Raw genomic sequence first — 21,971 nt, 5'->3', positions numbered from 1 at the left:
GGGAAGTGGTTGAGTCACCATCCCTGGAGGTATTTAAAAGACGAGTAGATGTGGTGCTTAGGGACATGGTCTAGCGGTGGACTTGGCAGTGTCAGGTTTAAGGTTGGACTCGATGATCTTAAAGGTCCTTTCCAACCTAAATGATGCTATGACTCTATGTTAGTATTCCACAACTTGCAGAAGTCTGGAAAAAGTATTGGGGGATAAGAAGGAAACCAGAATGTCTAGTCTTTTTTATCCAGAGGTATTTTTCTGCTTAACTCAAATATAAGACCACTTGGATTGTTAAGGGTTCATATATGTATATACTAACTTTCAAAAGCTACACGGGTTATATATCTCTTCTTGACTATATTGACTAGGCATCATCACTCAGTGATTATACTGAAGCCTACAGACGAGCCATGGATTCAGTATTTTCTCCAGCAAGAGTGCCAGAAAATCAAGACCTTTACACTTCAGACTGACTCTTTTTGTTGCATTTGGAAGCAGGCCAAACTTCTGGTTTTAATCATGGAAAGATGTGTTCCTACAAGCTCTGCTTTACCTTTATCACAGTGTTTCAATTTTGTATTTAATTTTCCACCCCACAATCTAGTTCAGTTCACCCTAGAAGATATGAGCTGAGCACCAAACACAGGTGGATGTTGCCACTCGTTACAGGAAATTTCCTTCCAGTCACAGAAATATTCCTATTACTATCCTAAACCCCTAGAGTAGAGGCCACCTGCTGTTACCTATAAAGAACAGCAAACATTTACAGAAAATACCAGCCTTTCTTTAACTGAAAATGGGATTCCTATAAAGCATAGCAATACCCCTTCTTTGCAGTTTGACACTGCTCAGTAGAAATTTTTCCTTGAGTGACCAAGCAGCCTCCAGCCCCCATCCAAAAAGAACCAATCTCCAGTTGTGCATTTTGACATCTTCCTACCTAGCACACTCCTAATCTCTGGGTGGCCTGTTTTCTGCTCTGCATTCATTTTCCTGGTTCTCAAACATAAGGGATTTTTCAACCTTGTTTGTTGCAAAGTCATCATCTTAGTTTTACTCTCCCAAAACTATCTTCTACCTTACAAGTCTGCTTTATTTATTCCATGTCACCTAGCATGCAAATCAAATTCATTTCATAGACCACAGGCATTCAACTATGCCATTAAAACCACTGTTTAAGAGCACGCTTATTTAGAATCATCTGTGAACTTGGAGGCTGAAGCTGAACTGCAGCTGAAGCTGAACTGCAGTGGAACAAGTACTGAAGTGGAGGGATCTTGATTATACCCAGTGAAGCGACTTTCTGGTTTGACTTCCCTCTCAGATGTATTAAAAACTTGAATTATGTATCCAGTTATTTAGTTACATAATATCAACACTGCCCCTTGAAGGTAAGTATATGTCTCACCAAAACCAGAGTGACCAAAAAATAACCACTTTGAAAAGACTGGAAATTTTGCAGTTATGAGCCTCATAAAACAGCTTAAACTACCTTAAATCTTAATGAAAAACACATAAGATGAGCAAATGTCAAAGTCACATTGTATGCAAGAATGAGGGAGTGAAAGTGACATATCCAGAGGGCAGATGATTAACAGCTAGCTCAAAAATTTGATTAAGTATGTGAACAGTAATACGTCAATTACAGGAATAAACATTTCTCACTGACAATTATTATACAGATGAAAATAGTGCTTGAAACACATATGGCTTGCAAAAGACATTTATGGAGATTTAGAGGGATCTTTCCTTCCCCCAGACTGCAATACACATTACTTCAATGAAACGTGATAGTAACATTCAATCTTTTAAAATGAAGACAAAATAAGTTGGAGCCTCGCCTCTCACACAAAAAGCAGCAGCTTCAAAAGTAAGTTTTCTTGGCTACTGATAACAGTATGTCATTTGGATACAGTACAAGTGCAGGAAAATATAAGGTTTCTTGTCCCTGATATTTAAAATAAAAAGAAATCATTATACAATAGTGAAAAATAAAGTTGAAATTATGTGGTCATGGTACATACAGTATGGCATCTCAAGCCTGGATGTAGAACAGGCCATGCACACAAGAAGAAGCTTCATAAACTGCATAGAATTCAAATAATTTTGTAGAAAATAAGTTTTATTTGGCTCCTTTCATACACTTTTTCAAAAAGAAATGCACATTCATACAGTTTGCCTTTCCCAGTGCATGTCTGGATTCGCTCACATAGAGCCACTAATATAAAGGCAAAAGGTGCCTTTGAAATAATTTCTGACACATTGTATTTTGACTGTAAATCATCCAAAGTTACTAATTTTCTAATTATAACTTGGAAAGAAACATTCTTCGATTCACACATGTAATTTTCCCACACAGGGAAGAGGAGACAGACCTGCAACAAAGAACTGTCAAGACAATGGCTAATACTCATTTCAGGTAGAGCTGAAGATAGGTTCTCTATTTCATAGTGAGTTGGGATATAAGAGAAAAGTCCAGCTGGGTAACTTGGTCTTTTCAGAAGCTCTAAAACAGAAGTGATAAACCGTTGCTTCAAAACCACAAATCAGCCATTGGTAGTGGAGTTTGTTTGCAGAGAAAGCAGTTTCCCTAGTTGTTTCTCATGGCCAGGTCTCCTTCCTGTTGACGGTGACTATGGAATTTGTTTCTTGCTGCTGCTTCTTAAACACTTCATGAAGAGGAGTAAAGTCAGCTCGGGCTTTCATACATCACAAGAGGTACTAACCCATCAAGTACCCCCTACAGGAAAAAATTTGAGAAAAAGTTAGCAAATGCAGGCAGGACTCCTCAAAAATCAAGAGACATATGGTCTTAAAACAAAATCTTCAGACTGCCAAAAACTCTGCTGATCAAAGCTATTTAAAACAATAAAACCTGTCCAAGGTACAAACTGGCCAGCTTTAACTACATGTTCCTTCCTCAGCTGATTTTCTTCAACGAACACTGAAAAATGGATTAGCCTGTTCTCAATTCAGCTTCAATAATCCTTTGGAAAGGTTCTTTATTTGTACCCTTTACACAAACTACAAGTGTTAAGATATTCAGTATAACCCAACATTTTCTGGCACTCAACACAACTCTGGTCTCTTTCTCTTCCATTTCTCTGAAGCCCTGTTTCTTTAATGAGTTTAAGAAAGAGAACTGCTAAGACACATGCGTACTCAATGAAACAAGAAAATATATAGCATCAATGAAGCAAGAAAATATAGAGCAGGTCCCTATCCAGCTACCTGCTGCCAGGGAACCCATCACTTCTGTGTTATAAGACAAAATTTTTAACTACACTGAAGAGGTTAAAATAAAAATATTTAAGGAAGGAGGAATGACTGTCATTGTTAAGTCAACACCTCATGGAGCTACTTCAAAAATTAACTACCAGTACCTCCAAACACCAGGTTTCAGCTATTCTAAATGAAATAGATGGACCGAGAAATAAAGGGAGGAAGGGGAGGGAAGAATCAAAAATCCTGCAGTTGGATTTTGCATACCCTGAAAGCTCCAGATCTTTCCTACTTTTTGATCTGTGAATATAGATGTATTAAAACATCACATATGTTGTATACTTCAATGTTACATTCATTTTTCCAGCAACAACAAAACCTGAGACATCATCTTTACTTTAGGACTGCTTTGGATGTTTCTGAACACTCGTTACTGCTGTCATCAGTTCTTCTAGTTATGATCTCTCATGTACACTGTCACCATGAAGAACTTTGCCTTTCTTCAAGTTCTTTGACACTTGCTTTCTCCTCAAAGCCCTAACTTGTAATTACTTTTACCTGGCCACTACATACTCAGTCTACCCTAAAATTAATTCTAAGTCAGACTCACTAATCGTATCTTCTGACATTCCAGGAACTGTCACCTTTTTCTTAACCACAGCACAATCTTACAGTACCTGACCCCAAAAGCATCCCACCTCATTGAAGGTAGCTTGTTCAAAAAAAGCATTGAAAAAATGCAACTTATAGCCAAGCTGCAGATCTTTAGCATACCTCATTGTATTTTCTGTTACTCTTAAATTTAACACAGGCACGCATGAGTCACAAGAAAAGCTGAAACAGTATTAAATCACTTACGGTAATTTCATCCTCATGAAAACTCTAGCCATGAAGAAACTCAAAAGCACACTGACAAATCCAATAAAGAGCAGAAGAAACCTATTCAGCTTGGGGATATTTGGTGCATTGGATCGATCCAGAATTATGAATCCTAGGCCACCCATTGTGAAGAGGAAGCTGGATGCGAGCCCTTCCATAATATATTGCCCATTTACTCTAAAGAAAAAAACAAGGAGGGAAGGGAAGAAGAGAGAGAGTCAGAAAAAGATCAGTTTTAAAGAAAATATTTACATTTCAAACCCCACCTACTCAACCTGCTTTAGCTGTACAAATACACAGGATGATTAACTTTGATGGCTGACTTTCTAACAAAAAGTAGGTATGGAAACTGACGTTACGCAATTAAGCCCTTAATACATAATTTATCTCTGGGACTGACAGTCTGCAAGGTGACCAGTCAAGCATACTAGCGGTTTTATACATAATAGTGTATACTCATGGCTACCACACAAGCTCATCAGTTTTCAGAAATATCTAGTCCAAAGCAGCACCTGGTTTTACAGATGACTTGAGGCACAGAAACTTGACTGCTAGGCCACTGAGCTTCCCAAGTCTTATTTCCACGCTGATGTTCAGGGAGCAGTGCCTGAATCCTCATCTCAGTACAAATCCCACTCAAAGCACTATGGCAGCGCACGAAGCACAGCTACTAGTTCCAGCACACAGCAGGTTCTTGTCTGCAGTATGTTTTGCTACTGGCTCACTGAGCCTGCATATATTGATTGTGGGGACCCAGCCTGAAAGTGCCCCAGCTCTCTGGCAGTCCACACAGCCAGACTTCCTTCTTACAAAGCTCAGACAGAAAGAGGGGACGCCAAGATGCAGAAAGAATACTGCACCTCGATCATGAGACTCCTACTTCCCACAGTCACTGAACCTTTTTCCCCATCCTTGTAACTAGCAATAGTAGCAACCTCATAAAGTTGCCGTGGATGAAACTACTGTGGATACTAATACAGAAATGAAGATTATCATTATTGTCTCATATCCTGAAAACAAACAATGTTGTCTCATTCCATGTTGTTTTCACTGACTTGTACTAAAGCACTATCAACTCCCTGCAGTAGCCTGATTCATCTACACTGCAACAATCCAAACCAGTCTGAGACATATATCACATCTAGTTCAAGTCAAAATCTGTACATGAGGCATGTCAGACCTCAGATTCAAGGAAATTTTTTGGTATTTAACAAAAAGCATTCTTTGTTTCCACGCATATAAAAAACACAGTTACAAATGTAGATTTAACCCTCTTCAGACCAATTTGTTATTAAGCAGCCTCTAGCTTATTTTCAGTAATAGAAGCAAAAGGCTCAAAGACAGTTACACATTTCTATGTTCCCCAACCTCAGACTCAAGAGTCCCTATTACACTAGAGTTTGAAAGGCCAGAACCAAAAGTTTCACAAACATTATGCATGCTGCTATGAAATATAATCAAATGTGTCTGCATCCACTATAAAACTCAACTTTAATAGCAACAGTTTGGAAGAAAGAGAAGTACTGCCAGCTCAAAACATTTTTCTTCCCAGACTTTTCATTTTTAAGTGTTTTAAAAGGTCTGAGTTTTTCTATTTCCATTGATTTCAACGCTTTTTTTAAAAAATATATTTGCAAATCAAGGACTGATCTAGAACTGATCCAGCCTTGCACAGAGAGCTCAAAAAAAAGCAGATGCACAGCTCTGTAAGACAGGTTTATTCACCTGTGCTTAGGCACTTGCAGCACCCCTGCTCCCACCCTCCTACCTGTATGCCAAGAAGGCCACTGGCCTCTGATGCCCATGTTCATCTGTCATCGACCCCACGCTGGGAGGTTCCACAATCACGTCATAGATAATCCCTGCGGGGAGAAAAGCAAGCATCACCTTTGATTCACAGCAGCAAACAGCGAGCACTACCCTAACACGCAGGGACGCCCGGAGGTGGCCGGGGTTCGCGTTTTACGACCGATTTGGAGCCGGACAAGGGGTCAGCAGCAGCAGTGACTGTGCTACGCGGGGCAGGGGCCAGCAGCCCGCTCTGCTAAGGAAGAGCTACTCCGTAAGCGGGGTCTCCCACCGGCCCCGGCCTCACCTCCAGTGATGAGGAAGTAGGACACCACCACCAGCGCGTACACGGTCATGGCCGAGGGCATGTGCACCCAGCTCGGCCGCTTCAGCTTGATGTTGGGGCACTCGAGCACGGCGAAGGGCAGGCGGTACAGCGTCTCCATGGCGGCGGCGCGGCCCAAGAGACAGCCGCGACACCGCTGGTCCCTGCCCTGCCCGGCTCGTCCCGCCTCGGCCGCCCTCCGACACCGGACACGAAGGCGGAAACGGAAATTGGCCGCCGCGTCCTGACAGGGGTAAATTAATAAATTTGTAAAAAGCCGACCTAAACGAAACACGCCAAAATTACGCCAGGTGGGAATGACAGACTGAAGGGAGATTTTTTTTTTTCTACGCAAAAATATCTGGAAACGCAAACCGCCCGCCGCCGGAGGATCTATCCAACTTGCACACCTGCCAGGACCCAGCAGCCCTGACGTGTCGGTGCTGGGTAACGGCGAGGCGCTGGGGGCGGGGCCGGGGGCAGGGCCAGGGGCGCGGGCCCCGCCCCCGGGCTGGGCAGCCACGTGGCCGCCCCGGCAGGTCCCGCGGGGCTGGCGGCCGCGGACACGCGTGTGCGCGTACGGATGTAAAAGTGCTCGCCACCAGCCTCACCTACGGAGCGCTTCCTACGGGCAGGTGCCGCGCCGGCCCCGCAGCCGCCGCCAAGGGGCGGGAGCGCTCTTTGGGTGAAGCGTCCCTGTGTGCTGCACTGGTTTCCTGGCAGGGGGAAGGAAAACCCACGTCCCGCGGGAAATCTCGCACAGCCGGGCTGGGGAGATACAGGCCTGAGGAAAACAAAGCGATCCAAAGTAGGCCTCACCTGGGTCCCTGTGTTCACAAGGGGGTGGGGCCAGGATGCCCTTTGCCTGCACTCAGGATGCGGTGCCTGCCCCAGCCCGCAGCCGGGGACCCCAACAGCTGCAGAGACTGGGGGGGAAAAGGTGCATCAAACCAGTAGCTGCTGACAGCAGGCAAGGTACCTGTGTGTATATAGACCATCTTAGATGCTCCTTGTACGTGCACAAACGCCTCGTCAGCCCAGGCCAGCCACAGGGCCAACCTGCTACTGTCCTCAGCTCAGCTGAGGCTCAGGCATGGGGAGAAGCACCCAGGCAACACCCAAGGGAGAAAAATTCCCCATTTTGAGTGGAAGCTTGTCTAGTTCCTCTTGTCTTTCTCAGACTGTTCCCGTCTTCTCTCTACCTACCTTCATTGGAGCTGAGGTCAAGTGTCCTGACAACGTGGGAAGTGTTTCCTTCAGCAGAGGCATCTGACAGCCAGGGACTGAATCAGAGTGCTAGCTGAAGAGAAGAAACAGGTCCATAAAAAAAATCCCAAACCAAACACCCGTACATAGGAAGACTGATGCCTTTCAGCAGACATCATTTAACACTGGAGACAGGCAGTAAAAACCATCTCAATACCAACCCTCCCACTCCTGGTTCATATTTAAAGTTACATGAGCTAACTGCAAGGCTTATCCATTTTGAGAATATTGACAGAATTATTTTAACTACTTGGGACACTGTGAAGAAATCCATGGGGAGGTACAGCTCATTTCACTCTCTGTGGTGTTAAGTCAGCTATCCTGGACCACAGCCATCTGTCATCAAATGCAGGAGGCACCACCACCACCGCTGTGAGCTTGCAGATAGTTGACCCGAAGTACCATCTCGCTGCTGCCAAAAGGGCAGGTCTTTTCATCTGAAGTTTACTGTGTTTCTTGGCTGACTGTACAGCCTGTTAAGCTTCAGTCAGGCACAGTGTGAACAGACAGCACAGTCAGGAGGAGGAATCTGCACACATCTCAGCCACAGCCTGAGCAAACTCCACAAGTGATCTCCAAAACCTCTTCAGATGGCATCCTCACTGTTCTCAGGAAGCCTGCATGCTCAATTATTTCTCCTCCTTCCTTATTCCGATGGTGGAGCTCCCTACTTTTTTGAAAAAACAGTTATTGGTAAAAATAGATACCCACTTCTTGTAAGATACTAAGAGCAGTTCCAAAATTCAGAGCTGGGAGTGAGGAATACCTCTCCAGCCGCAGGTAATGCAAGAATTATCCCGAGCACTCCTGGATAGCGTTAGAGGCACATTTACACTTCTTGCTACAAAACAGAATGAAGCAAAGAGAAAAACAAGCTCATTTCCACTTTTTATAATTGCTTTTTGCATTACCATTACATCCTCAGTGATAAACCAACAGAACTTCATGGTTCAAGTTTCAATACCAGAGGCCAAACTTGCTACTCCAAAATCTAATTCTGGAAGCCATTCAAGGTCTGTTCTAGCTGTGCCCTGGAGCTCTGCTTGTACCACACCTGACTGCTGACCCCAGAAACACCTAACAAATGAACAGAATATGACAGCTGCAGCTTTTTTCCAGGAGATCCAGATGTAGCAGTATGAAACTGTCTGGTGGATACAGCACTGGCTCGGTGAAGTCAGACTATTCCCCCCGCCCTCAGATGCGAGTAACAGAACTATAGCACATACCATTGAAAATAAAATCTACCTTAGGCCTATACTAGCTCTTCTTCATCTGACAATCTCTTCAGTCTTTAGCTTTAGTCTTCATTTTGTTTTTCTTTTTCAGATTCCTAACTTTCTTCTGAGCCAAGTCCTCTGATGAATTCATACATAGCTGTTGCCATGAAAAAAAACCCCTGCACTGCTTGTTGCTCCAGTCTCTCTACAGGACTGTGAGGGAGAGCTAGGAGTCCTGTTTAACCAGACCTCCTTCCACCCGCTTGAGTGCCCTGTCGGCAGGCAGCACAGAACACAGCATCCTGACATGGGGTTTGTTGCACCAAAACCCAATTCTGCATAATACAAGCTCTAAGAAGCAGCTTCTCCCAGCTTTGACTAGCACATGGAATGACAGGACACTAGAAAAGTGGAGCTTTCATTTATTGGGCTGAAACTGCAAATAGAATCACTTTGACTTCTGGCTCTGTGCTTGTGCCTTCAACACTTTCACAACGATCTTCTGCTCCTCAATAAGAAAAGCTCGTTTGATTCTGGAAAAAAAAAAACAAACAACTTTAGGACATGCATCTACCTAACTGAAAACACAAAAATAAGACAAAGTGACAATTAGTTTTGCTGTCTCCAACATTCACTGCACATGTGGTGTTAGTACCACAATTACATAAAAAGAGAAACCATCAATGTTCTTGACAGCATCAAAAGACAGGGATGGTAGCACTGTATGAATGTAGCAGTTTGGGGGAGAAGGCCTAGTGTGCCTGCAAATTTAGGATGAGTGGCTTGTAGGCAAGCAAGGTCATATCTGATGGATGAACACTGGAAAAATCACCACCTTCACTAACTTCAAAGGGCAAAAAGCAAAACTCCTCATTGGCAAACTAATTTAGCTGTTCTTAGTCAGAATTGGTGTGGCTGGTTGTGGTCACATCTCTTCCTTAGAAGTACAGAAAACTTTACATGAGTCCAGTTATCAAAACAAGAACAGCTCCCCTCTCCGGATTAGAGCTTTTTGCACATAAACAGAGAAAACTTTGGCAGGTCAAGTCATGTCTAAATACAATTATTTCTGGAAGACATGCAGACGGACCTACATGACAGTACTCACACATCAACAGCCTATTTGATCATTTCAAGTTAAAAGCACAAATATACCACACAGTCTTCTACCTTTAAACATTAAAATGCCACTCCATATGCATTTGGTATATATGGCTACTACCACAGTACACAAAACCTACCAAAGATGTCTGAACAAATGCAGGAAAACCCCTGTCAATTACATCGAAGGGGGTGACTGTGGTTTTTGTTTTAGGCAGAATAAGGTATACTCATGTATTGAAAACAACCTACAAGCTCATAAAGTGTTTGGGAAAACGCTCAGAAAAAAAGGCAGCTTTTAACACAGAAAAGTTATGCTACAGATCTGCAACTTGTCTTCACTGGCACCTAATGTGATTTAACTTAGAACTCACACAAGCAAAAAAAAAAAAGGTGACAAGATTTGCACTGCAGATGAAAAAACTGGCATTAGAATGCTAACTCCAGAGACCTGCTTTGATTACCATTCACAGAGATGACATATTCTTTGTAATAGATATTTCTTCCCTCAAACTTGCCAAGGAAGTATAGGATGTACAGTTGTCACCCAATAAAACTGAATTCAGTGAGGCCCAGCAAAGGCCATCTTAAAGCTTAACCACAGTAAAGATGCTTAGTATGCAACAAAGTAATATCTCTTAATCCCAAAACACCACAAAGCAGCCAAAAGCTCAACTGATCTCAAAGCAGTATCTTTGCATTAGACAGCAGGACAAAAGAAAAATCTTTACTATGGGGGCTCAATATAAAAAACTCCAGAATGCGCAGACTGTTTAGCGCCAAAGCCACAATGCACTAAGATACAATGAAGAACATAAACTCTATACAAAGGAGCTTCACGTGCACTAACTAGCTCAAATCCAAGGGACAAAATCACACACGTCACTGCTAATGTGCCCCATGCTTACCCCCTCCATTTTACTACAATTATGTCAGACAAGTCTTCAAAGTTTTGGTCCACATTATGAAAACACAGTGAGATGTAAAAATCTTATACGAAGTAACCTTGAGAATGAAGTTAACTTTCTCTAAGCTTACCTGTCGCGGACACACTTAGCACACATGGAACCACCATAGGCTCTGCTAACATGCTTCTTTGTTTTTGACAGCCTCATAAGAACTTTAGGACGCACAGCACGAACCTACAGAAAGCAAAAATGAGAAGTGTACCATAAGACAGACGTTTTGGCTAACAGCCATATCAAGAAAATTCACTCTGATAGTTTAAAAAAAAAGCAGCAACACCTGAAGTTGACTATTTAAGATGAAAAAAGTTAAGTCTCAGCTTGTTGTATCTGCCATCTTCACAGCATTCCTAAGCTGATCTTTCCATTCTACCACAGGGCTTCAACAGATTCATTAAAAAATTGTTTATAAAAAATTATTTTCCCAAGGGTAAGAACTGCTCAAAGATCAACATCACTCCAGCATCCCTATCATTGTTAAGAGCAATGGTGTCACACCAAGAAAACATTTTGGAGAAAAATACATTAAAAACATTCATTGCTTTTTTTCTAAAACTGGAAGTTAAACTTGACTTACGCTTTTTTTTGAAAGCCTACCTAGTAAGTCTCATTTAGACTTTTAAACCTGCTACAGAATCGCCTCAATCTAGCTCTAAAAATTTCAGCCAGTTAGCTCTTATAAAACAAGAGGGTTCAGATATAACAGCAATGAGAACCACAAGCATTAAAAAAAGCACTCTAAGCTTTCAAAGCTTATTTTACCAGCTGAATTTTACAACATTCGAATAAGAACATTTTAAAGCAGAAAGTTGTTCTATGAAGAATTCATCAATAAACAGACATATTATATTACTTGAAAGGGCTCTTTGTACTGAAAAAGCACTGCTGCTGCTGCAAAAAAAATCTTATGCCAGTAAGGCTAATACTTACACCACGAAGTCTTCCTGGGCATATACCACATGCTGACTTTGGTGCCTTCCCCACTTTCTTGGTGTAAAGGTAAACAATCCTGTTCCCGGGTGTTCGGGACCTAAGCACAGCAGAAAAATAGTTAACATAACAATCAAAACTTAAACTCAGCTTTCTTAAAAAATAAGTTTTCTTAGAAACTATATCTTACTTACAGTCTGGTCTTGTTGGAAGCTGTGTTGTAGGACAACCTACGGCGGTAGGTCAGGCGCTGAACCATTTTTTACACCTAAATTAGTCAAAAACAAAACAGCACTAGATCAGGGCTCAATGTCCACGTGAAGTTCACATATCACAGCATCACCTGCACTGAAGCACTGGGCCAGATCTGAAGCAGCAGCTGCCGATTCTATGTTAGTATTAACAAAATTAAAGCATTTCCTCATCAAAAAACAACAAAACATGTGACAAGGGATAGAATGTGCTTTACAACTAAAGTTCATCCGAACTAACTCGAACGCAGTTCAACATCCCGGTCTTGCCTGGACGATATCATGCTCCCCTAGAAAACTGTTTAAAACTTTAACAGCTGGGTGTTTTCTAATCAACGCAAGCTTCGTTGGCAAGGCTGAAAACTCAGCTGAAGCAAACGCTAACTTTTCCTATCTCATCTGACAGCAAACTGTATTAATCTCACCCTAAGCCCAGACCGGAGCATTCTCCGGGCCCAGCAAAACGCGACGAGAGCGGCGAAACCCGCAGTGCCCCGCTCCTGCCGTGGCGCAAGGGAGCAACGCCCCAAGGAGGCGTTAACAGTCTTCACAGCCCCTCGGAGCAACCCCCCGGCACCGGGGCGGAGACGGGACCCAGCACCGCAGCCCGCGGCACCGGCTGGCTGCGGCCCGGGAGAGGCGGGCCCCTCTCGGGAGCCCCGCCGCGGAGGCCTAGAGAGGCCCGGCCTCTCCGCCGCGCAGCTCTGCCCCCTCCGCCGGACCGAGCGCGGGCAGCGGCGCCGCCGGTCTCTCACCACAGCCCCCCAGGGCCCCTGGCCACCCCCACCACCCGCTGGGCCGCGGATGGGGGCGGATGGGCGCCGACAGCCCTCAACCACTCGCCGCCATACCTGGCGCCGCCGGACCCGGAAGAGGAAGCGGAAATGCGCGGGTCAACATTGAAATAGTGCCGCGCTGGAACCCGGAAGGAATACCGGCTCCTGCGCGCCGTAGCTCGTCCACCGGCCACGGTAGGAGTGGGCGCCGCCATGTTGTACGGAAGCGGAGGTGCACCGGTGGCGCCATGTTGTACGGCAGGGGCGGGGCGCCGCTCAGCGGCCGGAGCTGAGGCAGACAGGGCCGAGCTGCCGCGGCCCGCGGAGCCGGGTGGGGGCGGGGGGGAGCTGGGGCAGGGGGACGTGGTAAATCACGACTAAATCCTCTCTGGTGCAGATGCTTCACTTTTCCTAGGGATCCTACGCACATGCTCTCTCCCGCCACCACCATTCTTTTCGGTATGTTTTACTGATAAACTATTTTTTGGTATGCTTTACTGAAAACTATTTTTGTAAAACATCATCTTCTTTCCTCAGAACGAATATTTTGTCTTCATTATGCTAATTACGTGGCTGTAGGCCCATAAGACATTTATCAGTCTGTTGTTTTAAGCTCCAAATTACAACCTTCGCTCATACACATCTTTCCATGCCAAACCGGCAGGTAACACACCTGGAAACTGTGTGCTCTCACACAAAACTTACACAAGGAAAAGGCTGGTCCCCCTTGAAGACTGTGCTCCTTCGCCTGCCAGCCTCAGTGGGGAGAGAGTTTCACCCTCACTCTTTTTGCAGTGTTCAAGTTGTTCAAGAATACCTTGCCTTGAGCACCAAAGTGCTACCCTTGCTGCACTCGCTTTCCCTCAAGACAGCCTTGCTACCCCCGGCACTGTCTTTTCTGGGCCCAGCAGCAGTCTGATAGACTGATCCCAAAACTGGGCACTGTGGAGAGCAAAAAAATACCGGTGTTTGCCTAACACCTCCTTGCTGCGCTGGCAGCTGTGCTCAGTCTTGGACAGAAAATCCTCTTGCCTGTTTGCCAAGGCACATACTTGCTGTCTCACATGATCTGGGGCAGGCGCTCAAGCAGGAATATGAAGAAATAAAACTTTCTCTGCTGCTCAGGTCAAAGGTCCACCTGATCCCAAATCCCATTTCCAAGCCATAGGTACCTAGCAAAAGTATAGGAGAAATGGGACACAGCTAGTTGATCTTTCCCTTAATACACTCCCCACATTCAGCAGTCAGCATTTTACAAGCTTTCTGAGCTTGGTCGTGCTTTCTGACTTTTGTATTTAACGGCCTCCGGTAGATCCCTGAGGAAAGAAAGGAAACACCAAGAGCTAAGGGAGCGTAAAATGGCTTGTCAGCAGCCAGAAACAGCATTCCAGTGGTGCCAGGTCTGCCAAATCTGCAGTTATCAAAAAATAGCACACAAAAGCTACCCCTATCAGCCCCTTGCAATAGCATTAAGTACTGCTTTTGTAGGAAGGAAAAGGAATGCTCGCTGGAAGGATCCGTGCCAGGTTACGAGGGCATGTAGTAATAGGATGAGGGCTAATGGCTTTAAACTGAAAGAGGGTAGATTTATATTAGATTAGATTTAGATTAGATGTAAGGAAGAATATCTTCACGGTGAGGGTGGTGAGGCACTGGAACAGGCTGCACAGTGAGATTGTGGCTGCCCCCTCCCTGGAAGTGTTCAAGGCCAGGTTGGACGGGGCTTTGAGCAACCTGGTCTAGTGGAAGGTGTCCCTGCCCCTGGCAGAGGGGTTGGAACTAGATGATCTTTAAGGTCCCTTCCAACCCAAACCATTCCATGATTCTATGATTACACTTCTCCCAGGCATTTCAGCTCCCATCCCACGCATGCAGGTCCCTGACAAGCTGAGAAGCACATTGACAAGCAGAGCTGGCCTCTGTGGCTGGCTGGTGATAGGAAGGCCCCCGCTATCCATCTGTGGCCTCCCTAATGGATCCTGCTCCCACCCCACCTCATGGCACTGATGCATCAGAGACCAAGAGATTTTAAAGGACACATTTCCATCCCTTCTGCTCCCCTCCTCTGCTGCTGGTGCTGATCCTGCTCTGCCGCACAAAGTCAACCCCCTCCTTCTCGCGGTGCGTGTGAACAAGTTGTGGCCACTGCTGCAATTGGTGCTGACTTGTACGGGCAAAATCTTCGTGTACTGTCAATGGGAAATCACCATCTGCAAGGAGCACAGAATTGGGCTGTAAGCCCTGCAATGCTCTTTTTCTCTGCTGGCCTGAGCAATGTTCTACAATGATAATCAGGGACCTGCACATTAAATATGTAGGATGCCGCTGCCATCGTTAGCGGCTTCAGCTTTGCTTTTGGAGAGTAGTTGGTGCTCAGAAAGCTTTGATGTGTGCTCCTGGCCTTATTTGCGGGTTTGTAACTCACAGTTCATTGCACTGCATCCTCCCTGGTTTTGACCTATAATTATTATTTTGGTTAATTATTGACTCTTTTTAAGTGCAAATTATGGACACCAAAATTTTTCTAATTCATGAAAGAAGAGAAAATATGTATGAACTAGATTTTAGGGTATATTTAAAATATGAGCATATTTCAGACAACAAGTAAATTTCAGAGCAATTAGAGTATTTAATATGAACCTTCTAGGCCCAGAACCCTGAGGGGAATAAGAAAGCCAATTAAATTAGATTAAATAATCATGGCTAAATATAAAAGTGTAACAGAACCCAATTGTTAAAGAACAACACTATTAAATTATTATGGAGTAGTTTAGTTTAGATACTGTCAGTGCAACAGGTAACTATTTTATTATTGAACAACAGTATCGATATTTTTTTGAATTTACTGGATTTGGGCTCTAAACTCAACTGGTGTAGATTTTAGGAGCTGTCAATTAAATTCCAGAGTTTGCTTCTGCTGATGTGCTGGCCTAGTTTTTCAAACATCTTCAGTTTATTTTATAAGAGGAACAGGGCTATCAGGCAAATGGCTCACCAGAGCATCTAGAAATGTTAGCTTTATGACAACTGGTTTAATGCTATCTAATGTGGGGATAAGATTTGGAGCAGGAGCTCACTAAGCCCATTTTGTACAGATTAGTGTTAGTCAAGTGATTCTCTCATGTTCTCTGTTACTCCTACCTCTTCACAGGACCGAACAGTCTCTTTTGGGAGCAGTTATTTTTCATGTCTGACATGTATCGTTAACTCTTTCTGCACTTTCTTCCTTCCTTGAATACAACAAAAGGGATGGACTAGCAAACATACAACACATCAACTGGAAAAGTAACAGTGGCATCCTATAAACCCCCTTTTTCCCCTTCTAGGATGTCAGTGGAAGCATAGGGCCCGAGGATGTGGGTTTTCTTCCTTAAGAAAACTGGAGGTTGGCTTCCAGGGTCTATTTGCTTACTGGCAATGTAAAACCAGAAAACTCTTTTCCACCAGAGATGATTAAGAAGATAATCATCTCTGATGGCAGATTAGTAATGTGGTGCATTTTGCATCAGCGAGCAAGTTGTCACTGTATTGTTTACTGCACCAGAAGAACACTTTGTTGATAATTTCAGACCAGTTCTTGCTATATTGACCATTCTTGCTTTCTTTTCCACATGGTCCTCTCCTTACGTCTTTTTTCTGAAAGTCCATATCTATGTCTACAACCATTTTCTCAAAGTGTGGGAAGTTCCACCAGAGTAAGAGCAAGAGTGCCCAAAGGAATAAGGCTCGATAAGCACAGATGGACCCCCAGAAAGCATCCCTCTTTACTCTCCTCACCCTCCCACATCCAGGAATCTCCCAGGCCCCACGAGGACTCTGCTGCTACATGAACCTCTCTTCACAGATCCTTCTAGGGCTCCCCTGCACCATAAGCTTCAATTAAAAAATAAGAGATTGTTTTCACTTCTATTCACTTGCTGTCATACCAACCTGGACGGGCAAATTCTAAGAGGCATGGGAAGGTAAGTGAGCCTGTGTGCAAGCACATACTGGTTATTGCAGAGAGGAAAAAGAAGTGATAGCTGAGGGATATACTGCTCCCATAAAGCTGCAGCCACAATACCATTTCTCTGAACAGTGGATGGCTATGTGTTTTAGAAATGTCTCATTGAAATCAGAATCCAACCTTAGGTGCTGCTTGGATACAATCAGCAGGAGTAGGTCTGTAAATGAGAGAAGGAAGCAAGAAACCTTGGAAAAGTGCTAGCACCTGCTAGAAAAGGCAGAAAGAAGAGGTCCTATGGTCCATTGTCTCTCCAGAGCTATTTTTTTCCTTAAAAATCCTGTTCCCTTTCCTCATTAACTATGTGGCATGAGTCACAATCTGATTATATTAATTTATATCAACATAACCTTCCACAACACAGACCTGTGAAAATTACGTTACAAGAAACTGTAGTTCATTTCCATTTCAGTGGAGCTTGTTAAACAAGCAAAATTATTTTGTAGCAAAGGGAAAAACAATTTAGTGGAATGCACTCCTAGCATAGGAAGTACATAACATCGTATTTGGGTTGAAACTTTTTCTGTCAGAAATGTCATAACCCCGTAAGAAAGAGAATTAAAATCCCGTTATTTTAATTTACATCTAGCCATGAGATAAGTAAAGTTATCATTGAAATTCTAATTAAATAGGATGATTGACTAAGGTAGGACATCAAAGAAGAGAAGTGAATATGATAAGTCAAAGTCTTATTAATTAGTCCGCGTGGAAGAAATTCCAGGGACGTCAAGCTGAGGCTGCTGCAAGGAGAAAAAAAGCAGACAAGAAAATGTGTGTTTCTTTGAAGTTAGGAACTGAGATAGTGATGGAGGTAATTGTGTCTGACTGGATCCAGTAATGAAGAGCCGTAAATCAGACCTAGGAATCGGAGGAAAGATTCTAGTAACGAATGTGGCTGCCCCCCTGCTGCGAAGAAACAGAATGCAGAGCTGACTAATTGACCCAGTCTATCTCCCAGTAGCTCTCTGTTATTATTTATTAATTTTTAATTTCTGAATTATTTACGTTCTGGGAAATTATTTTTGACAGCCTGTTAGGCGTGCCAAAGTTAATGGAGGATGAAAGGACCGGTACTAGAATTAGCAGGGATGTAGTCACAGGCTACTGAATTTAATGATTTTGGAAGGGAAAATTGATTTCACACAGCGTGTCACTTTATACTACTTTAGGGATACACCAGCTATTTGATTAATTGAGGAATAACCAACTCAAAGTATATTTGAAGTGTAAATGAATCACAGTGCTCAGCTGTTTATTTTTCCCCTTTTCTGATGAGAACACTGAGTTTGCTTAAAGTTGCTGATTAAAACCAATACAGGTAGGCCCCATATTCACACCTGCTTACTTTCTCCTGCCTTAGAAAAAAAAAAAAATCACCATCTGGAGGAGACACGCAACCCTCCATCTCACTTGGGATGGAGTTTGTCCTTCCTACACAAAGCCTAATTAAATAGGCTTTGTGCACACTCCCCCTCCCCCTGCAGAAAGCATTTAAGAGGGAGCAGGGTACTGAGCCTGCGGGCCGCGCATGCAGCTGAGACCTGAATTCTGTGTGGTGGTGGCTCACGGCTGCTTTTCATCCAGTCCCTGAGATGAAGGAGGGGTCCCTGGCGTATGACATCTCTTGTGTCGGTCCTCCTGGTGCAGTGGTGTTATGTCGGACCACCCATCTACGTTGCAGAGCAATATAAAAATAAAGGGGCTTTGGCAGCTCTTCCAGGCTGTGAGAACTGTATTTCATTGTTGGTGTCAAATGCAAGCTAAAACCTGTCTGCTGATCATGTTTAAGCCTTCTGGCCATCCAGGCATCAAGGGCATGGAGGCAATCTTTTCCCAGCAATGTGTATAATGCTGTAGGCTGCTCACATCTCCAGAAAGACTCATGCTGGAAGTGTCTCCAGAACTGCTCGGCACTGTCACCTTTCTGCTCCTTCCCCTGACAGCAGCCTCCTGAGGTGAGGGGTACAGCTGTACGGGGAGGATGTGCCTCTGGCATCCTGAGCCCAGGATCAAAGGGGCAAAGCACCCTCGCTGACATGAGGTATTTACTGTGGGCAAATCAGTTAATTAAGGGCAATGTCATCAGCTGTGTGGGCACTGATGGTGGTTACCGTGATTTGGGGTGTATGTAATGTAGTGTCTTTGGATGGCTCAGTGTGACCTCCCACAGACCTTGACAATCTAGTTACTTAAGTGCTAGTCCTAAGCTAGTCCTAACTGGTCTAAGCCGAACTTTCCCAGTTTTAAAATAAGAGTAATTAATGTTACTATTTAATACAATCTCAGGGATTCTGCAAAGAGAATTAGTGTGCAATTCTTTATTTGCAGAAGTTTTGGGAGAGTAGTAAACACCAAATACTAGGAGTAGTAGAGCTGCTTACCAGAAAAAATTACTCAAAAATATCTGCCATAAATTGACATGGATCCCATGAACAGGTGAGAAAGGTATAGGCTAGACTCCATTTCGAGTCCAATAAACAATAAAACTCCTTTGAATTGACTGGAACCAAACTATTGAGTAAGAGTTTAAGTGTCAAAAGGATCTGGTATTTTGGTCATTTTGCTGTTGCTTTGTTCTTTAAAATAGGAAGGGCTACCTACCATGGCAAATGTTGACCATACCGAGGTGAGGGGAGAGGTAAAGAATAATGAAAGGTCTATCATGCATCACTGTACCTTTAAAAAAATATATTTGTGTTCATAATTTAAAGACACATGAAGACGTTCAGGAAGGTTTTGCTGCTTAGGTTGTCTAAGGGGTTTATAATTCATTCAAACATCTCCCTGGGTTAGTTTTCTGAGCACTTCAGGAGCACTAGGAACATTTCTTTGCAATGTTTTATGGACAGGAACATGCAAGGCTAGCCTGGGTTTTTCTGTTACCTTTTGAATTATACCAGTAGCAATTAGCCATGCAAGGAGCATCAGCTACAACAGGGTATTAAAGGAGATGTGTGACCTGTGGCCTCTGCTCCAGGGATTGCTACTTTATCACTTTTTTCAGCATGTGCAGACTGGACTGGCTCCTAGAACAAAAACCTGAAGCAAAACTGTTTTTTCCGGGTCTCTCGAATCTGTGTGAGATCTTTGGTTTTATTTTGTGATTGTTATTTAAACTTTCTAAAGAAGAAATACTGTGTATGATGTTGATAAAGCAACACAAAATACGATTTTCAAGATTGCACTTTTTGTTTGCAATGAAATTGTATCACTGAAACTACACTCAGTCATGCAATTCACCAGCAGCAGAATTGAGTGCACCGAATTTCATAGAAAATGTTTTATATATTTAGATGATGGCTTAAGAAACAGCGAGCCATATCTTCAGATGTTACAGGACAATTAGGTAATTTATGCTACTTGAAGATCTGCCTTACAGTTTTAATATGGTCACTGGAAAACCAAATACTTTCTATAGTATATGTAGAAATTAACCCTAAAATATTGCATTCAACAAACTCAACTAAGTATTTGGATGGAGATGATTTAGTGTGCTCTGCTGTTCTATATGGAATAAATGCATCTCAGAGCTGGCTTCTCCCTATTTCAATATTAAAACAAAAGGGGTATGCTTGCAGTACAGCACCCTGGGAATTCAGCTCAGAAGTCCAATTAACAACAACTAATTCCCCATACTGCCTATTTACCCCTAAGAGTTGGCTAGATATAATAAGTCATGCATTTTGCATTTAAGCTTTTAATGCCCAGAGGATAACAAAAATCTATCCTGATCACTTTTTATTTTCATCATATGAAGACAGAAGAAAGCATCTCTCTTTCCCCCTTCAGTTAAATGTATCCATATCTCGGCACTGAGTCTATGAAAGGAGCTGTCTCTTGCCTTCTCCCCGTGCTTCCCTACCCTACTTCTTAATAAATGCCTTCCTTCTTCAAGAAGACAGGAAGATAACAATCCCTTTGGATGTGTTTTCTGTATAGATAAGTACGACTTCAAAAAATGTAGAATTATTCACCTTCGAACAATGATCTACTGCTCATTCACTGGACCAAGTTTACTGCCCTTTAGACTGTCACACTGTATTGTATGCAACGTGTACTCCCCTTAAACTGGTTTTCACTCCAGGAGCTATCAAGGTAGTGCCCTGCTATGAACATATTTTAAAAGCTATAACTGTAACATACTGTAAATGGTAACGACCATGCTATAACATGCTAAAGATTAGAAAAATACTTTCAATAATTAGAGTTATGTTCTGCAACTCAATTTTGCTTATAATGTAAGTCAGATTTGAACCAAATTCTCCAAAGGTAAAAGTCCAGCACGTTACTACACACTTTAAACGCAAAAGGGAGAGAAGCAGAGAGGGAGAGTGTGTGCATATGTGAACATGAGGCTTTGGATATTCCTTGCTAGGTACAACCTAAACTGTACATTAAAAATTAGGGACACATTAAAATATCTAGCTATCTGTCCAGGTACTGGTGTTTAACAGAAAAAATTAAGGCCTAGAAGTACCCGTATACATCTCATTTATGAAGCTTTGCAGCGAAGAAATAATGCCATATAACAAGATTGCAGTGGTTGAAGGGAATTTGGAAGAAAAAGGAAGTGGTTTGAGAAGAAAACAATGGAGCATTTTAAAACATAAACCATATCACACCACTTAACAGCAACACAAAATGTGACGCTGAGCTGAAAAGAAATGCCTGGATCAATGTTAGTTAGCTTTACCTACAGAGCAGCAGGTTATTGTACAGAAAGCTGCCTACAAAATATTTCTGCAACACTGTACTTTGCTGTGCATGGCAAAAACCCCAGAAGGTGTTATTTTTTCATGAAGCTGTGATGAACTTGGCTTATGCTTGGGATCAGACTGGCTGTTCCTTACAGGGGTTTCTGAGTTGCATATTTGCAGATTCAAGGCCAAATTTTCAAAGGGACTCACAGCCAGCTTTCCAAGCACTCAGCTGCCAAGCTGCAAGCCAGGCTTCTCACAGGTCCAAAAATTGGAATGACTGAACAGGAACCGAGCTCTTATGAACATCCCAGACTAATTGGCTGATTCCTCTCTTAGCAGATATGCCTGTGACAGAAGTTGAGACAGCTGAATGCAGTATTTCTGACATAGTCAGATGTGAATTTTTGTACCTGTCTGTACAGAGCTGGCAAGTGCAAGATGCGGCCTCCTCTGAACTTCCGAATAAAAGTGTTGGCTGCATCTCATTCTCAAGCAGGTTTTCAGATTGCTCTGCACCCTCCCCCCTGTAAGCAGCAAAAACAGCAAAAGTC

General features: G+C 43.2%; 2 protein-coding genes across 3 annotated transcripts; both read right to left on the bottom strand.

Moving 5' to 3' along the window:
- Positions 1-1,701: 1,701 nt before the first annotated feature.
- OSTC (oligosaccharyltransferase complex non-catalytic subunit) lies at positions 1,702-6,436 on the bottom strand. Its single transcript, XM_074866901.1, has 4 exons — positions 6,191-6,436; positions 5,864-5,957; positions 4,075-4,272; positions 1,702-2,734 (listed from the first exon to the last, which is right to left on the bottom strand). The coding sequence occupies exons 1-4, from the start codon at positions 6,327-6,329 to the stop codon at positions 2,716-2,718; spliced, it is 450 nt and encodes a 149-aa protein (XP_074723002.1). The 5' UTR covers positions 6,330-6,436; the 3' UTR covers positions 1,702-2,715.
- A 2,664-nt stretch (positions 6,437-9,100) lies between these two features.
- On the bottom strand, positions 9,101-12,865 carry RPL34 (ribosomal protein L34). 2 transcript variants are annotated; one of them, XM_074866902.1, is made up of 5 exons: positions 12,793-12,865; positions 11,885-11,958; positions 11,691-11,790; positions 10,834-10,937; positions 9,101-9,227 (listed from the first exon to the last, which is right to left on the bottom strand). In XM_074866902.1, the coding sequence occupies exons 2-5, from the start codon at positions 11,947-11,949 to the stop codon at positions 9,143-9,145; spliced, it is 354 nt and encodes a 117-aa protein (XP_074723003.1). In that variant the 5' UTR covers positions 11,950-11,958; positions 12,793-12,865; the 3' UTR covers positions 9,101-9,142. The 2 variants fall into 2 exon arrangements, with proteins under 2 accessions (XP_074723003.1, XP_074723004.1); XM_074866903.1 differs by lacking the exon at positions 12,793-12,865 and adding an exon at positions 12,678-12,689 and having other exon boundaries at positions 11,885-11,960.
- Positions 12,866-21,971: the final 9,106 nt, after the last annotated feature.

The sequence above is a fragment of the Strix uralensis genome, chromosome 4, assembly GCF_047716275.1.
Source record: "Strix uralensis isolate ZFMK-TIS-50842 chromosome 4, bStrUra1, whole genome shotgun sequence".
NCBI lineage: Eukaryota > Metazoa > Chordata > Aves > Strigiformes > Strigidae > Strix > Strix uralensis.
This window is presented reverse-complemented; position numbering and strand designations above follow the sequence as displayed.

Excerpts from the sequence above, each read along its gene's own strand:
- RPL34 (XM_074866902.1), bottom strand. The coding sequence starts at position 11,949 with ATGGTTCAGCGCCTGACCTACCGCCGTAGGTTGTCCTACAACACAGCT. Across the intron at positions 11,791-11,884 it reads GCTTCCAACAAGACCAGACT|GTCCCGAACACCCGGGAACA; the intron begins GTAAGTAAGATA and ends TGCTGTGCTTAG. Across the intron at positions 9,228-10,833 it reads GCTAAGTGTGTCCGCGACAG|AATCAAACGAGCTTTTCTTA; the intron begins GTAAGCTTAGAG and ends TTTTTTTTCCAG.
- OSTC (XM_074866901.1), bottom strand. The coding sequence starts at position 6,329 with ATGGAGACGCTGTACCGCCTGCCCTTCGCCGTGCTCGAGTGCCCCAAC. Across the intron at positions 5,958-6,190 it reads CTACTTCCTCATCACTGGAG|GGATTATCTATGACGTGATT; the intron begins GTGAGGCCGGGG and ends TTCTCCCCGCAG. Across the intron at positions 4,273-5,863 it reads GTGGCCTTCTTGGCATACAG|AGTAAATGGGCAATATATTA; the intron begins GTAGGAGGGTGG and ends TTTTTTCTTTAG.